Source organism: Olea europaea, unplaced genomic scaffold (genome assembly GCF_002742605.1).
Source record: "Olea europaea var. sylvestris unplaced genomic scaffold, O_europaea_v1 scaffold12998, whole genome shotgun sequence".
Lineage (NCBI taxonomy): Eukaryota > Viridiplantae > Streptophyta > Magnoliopsida > Lamiales > Oleaceae > Olea > Olea europaea.
The window spans coordinates 1-2,942 of record NW_019230463.1 but is presented as its reverse complement, the minus strand read 5'-3'; the positions used below and the strand labels follow the sequence as shown (position 1 = coordinate 2,942).

Genomic DNA, 2,942 nt, shown 5'->3' with positions numbered 1-2,942 from the left:
CGAGGCGTTAGCTTGGTTCAAATGAGAAGAACGACGCCGACCTATGAGATCGTGGGAAGAGTGAAGACTCAATTGCTGAGGTGGTTCAAATCATCACAGGAGGGGTCCCTTTGTGCCCAATTTCTCTCTCTCAGGCAAAGCTCCACCGTAAGGGAATATCGCCGGCGATTTGAAACACTGGCATCACCATTGAAAAGGGTATTAAAAGAGATTTTGGAATGTAATTTCCTCAATGGTCTTAACCCAAGGATCAGGGCGGAGGTCCAGCCACTAAGACCAACGAGCCTTGAGCAAATGATGGAGGTGGCCCAAGTGGAAGAAGACCAGGATCTGGGTGGCATAGTGATGGCCTTGAAGGAGGATTCCCTTACCCGTCCAAGTTATTCCTCAGTTCAGGGGACCTTGCTATATAAAGGACGGATTGTGTTACCCAAGGCTTCCCCATTCATCATGTTGGCATTACAAGAAGGACATGACAGTAAGGTAGGTGGTCATGGGGGGTTCCTAAAGACATACAAGAGTGTGGCTAAAACTTTTCATTGAGTTGGAGTGAAGAAGGATATTAGGGCATATGTTGCCACCTGTGAAATATGCCAATAACATAAATACTCCACTCCGGCTCTGGCAGGGTTGTTGCAACCCCTTCCCATACCAGAAAAAATTTGGGACGACATTTCCATGGATTCATAGAAGGGTTACCTAAGTCCGAAGGTTTCGACTCTATCTTGGTGGTGGTCAACCTCTTAAGTAAGCATTCTCATTTCATCAGTCTTAAGCATCCTTTTACAGCTCCATCTGTTGTCGCAATTTTTGTTAAGGAAGTGGTCAGATTGCACGGAATCCCGAGGTCGATAATTTCAGACAGAGATAAAGTGTTCTCGAGTAAATTCTGGTGTGAATTGTTTCGCTTGCAGGGGACCAAACTAAAACATAGTTCAGCATATCACCCACAAACCGATGGACAAACGGAAGTAGTGAATAGAGGGGTTGAGACCTACTTGCGTTGTTTCACATCCACACGGCCGAAAGAGTGGTACCGTTGTCTTCCTTGGGCTGAATTTCCTTACAACACCTCCTTCCACGTGTCCTCACAGCCTTTTCGCATTGTTTATGGGCGGGACCCTCTCTCCTTGTTGCAGTTTGAAAAAGGAACAACAGTGGCATCTTCACTAGATTAGCAATTGGCTGATCGGGATAAACTATTGGATGAGCTCAAGCTTCACTTACATCAGGCTCAGCAACAAATGAAGAATATGGCTGACAGCAACAAATGAAGAATATGGCTGACAGCAACAAATGAAGAATATGGCTGACAGCAACAAATGAAGAATATGGCTGACAGGAAGCGGCGGGCAATGGAGTTCTCAGTGGGGGACATGGTCTACTAAAAGATGAGACCTTACTGCCGCAAGTCCTTGGCTCATTGTAGTAACGAAAAACTGGCTCCCCGGTATTATGGGCCTATGAAGGTTTTGGCTAAGGTTGGGGAAGTTGCATAACAACTGGATTTGCCAATGGGGACACAGGTTCATCCAATCTTTCATGTTTCACAATTACGCAAGGCAGTAGGGGAACACCATTTGCCTTCCCAGTTGCCTCTCAATCTTGGAGCTGACTGGGAACTACCGGTAGAGCCAGAAGCTGTGTTGGGGGTGAGGTCCCAGAAGACATCAACAGGGTTAGAGGCGCTGATTCAGTGGAAAGGGTTGTCACCATTGGAAGCTACTTGGGAACCATTCAGTCTCATTTCCAAGCAATTTCCTACCTTCCACCTTGAGGACAATGTGGCTGAATTGGGGGGGTAATTGATAAGCCCCCGATAAAATACACTTATTATAGAAGGAACAGAAAGAAGTGAGAAGGTGGAGGTCTGTAACAAACGGTTAGGAAGGCAGGCTAAAGCAGTTACGGTAGTCTATAAATAAAAATTGTGTATGGGGAGTGAGGCATGAAAATTGTTGAGTGAAATACATAGCGAGGAGAGGTAGCCCTCTCGAATGGCTGAATATTAATTTTCCTTGCAATCGCTCTTTTATTTCTGATCAGTAAAAAATCAGTTCATCTTTCTTCAATTTCTTCAGTTTTGGTTAGATCCTATCACATGCATGCATACAACTTCCAGTACAAAAACTGAGTCATGTATGCAGTGCATTTAGCAACGCTATCAAAAGCAAGGAACCAACATTAGAAAATCAAATTTTCCATGTTCAAGCTCAGTTTCAGATGACAGGTTTTACAATGGAGCCCGAACACGGACATAACAAGATCTGATTTTCGCATGCAAACAGGCTGGTGCCACAGCAAATAGAACTTAATTCAACAATATGAGCTCATCGCAAAGAACCCCAACCAGGTAAAAAAAATCTGCATGATAAAGTCTTCATAAAACTTGATGAGACACCAAGCAAAACTCATCCAAACATTTAAAGTGAGCACCTCTGAGAAGGCACACGCACGAACTATGTGCTTGTGTTCGAAAGAATGCAGTTCATCCCCAGTTAAAGCATCCCATAATTTCCTGCAAACAAAGTCCACATGCATCATTAAGGAATAATCCCATTAAAGGTTCCATGACAAGCAATGGATACAAACTTCTGATAGAACCTGTACTTGCAGTTTGTTGCTAGCCAAACATCATCAATTTCAGTGTAAAATAAGAAAATCCAATGACATGTGGACCAAACTTTACCAACCATTGATTTGATAATAACTTTTAACAAAAATATTACAAAGATCTATAGATGGAAAATCTTAATTTCATGAACGAATAAAGACACTGAAAGAACGTGCCACATACGCTGAAAAATCAGCTGAAGCAGAGGCAGCACGCAGAGCATGTTTATCCAGGCAACAACTCCATACTGCACCTTTATGCCCTTGAAAGGTTCCAATCCAATCCCCTGTCTCTCCATTTCTTAACATTGGGGTGGAATCTGAGCAGA

The 2,942-nt window shown here is 43.5% G+C and overlaps 1 protein-coding gene across 1 annotated transcript; it reads right to left on the bottom strand.

Moving 5' to 3' along the window:
* Positions 1–2,301: 2,301 nt before the first annotated feature.
* LOC111374819 (serine-threonine kinase receptor-associated protein-like) lies at positions 2,302–2,934 on the bottom strand. Its single transcript, XM_022997557.1, has 2 exons — positions 2,798–2,934; positions 2,302–2,518 (listed from the first exon to the last, which is right to left on the bottom strand). The coding sequence occupies exons 1-2, from the start codon at positions 2,920–2,922 to the stop codon at positions 2,317–2,319; spliced, it is 327 nt and encodes a 108-aa protein (XP_022853325.1). The 5' UTR covers positions 2,923–2,934; the 3' UTR covers positions 2,302–2,316.
* Positions 2,935–2,942: the final 8 nt, after the last annotated feature.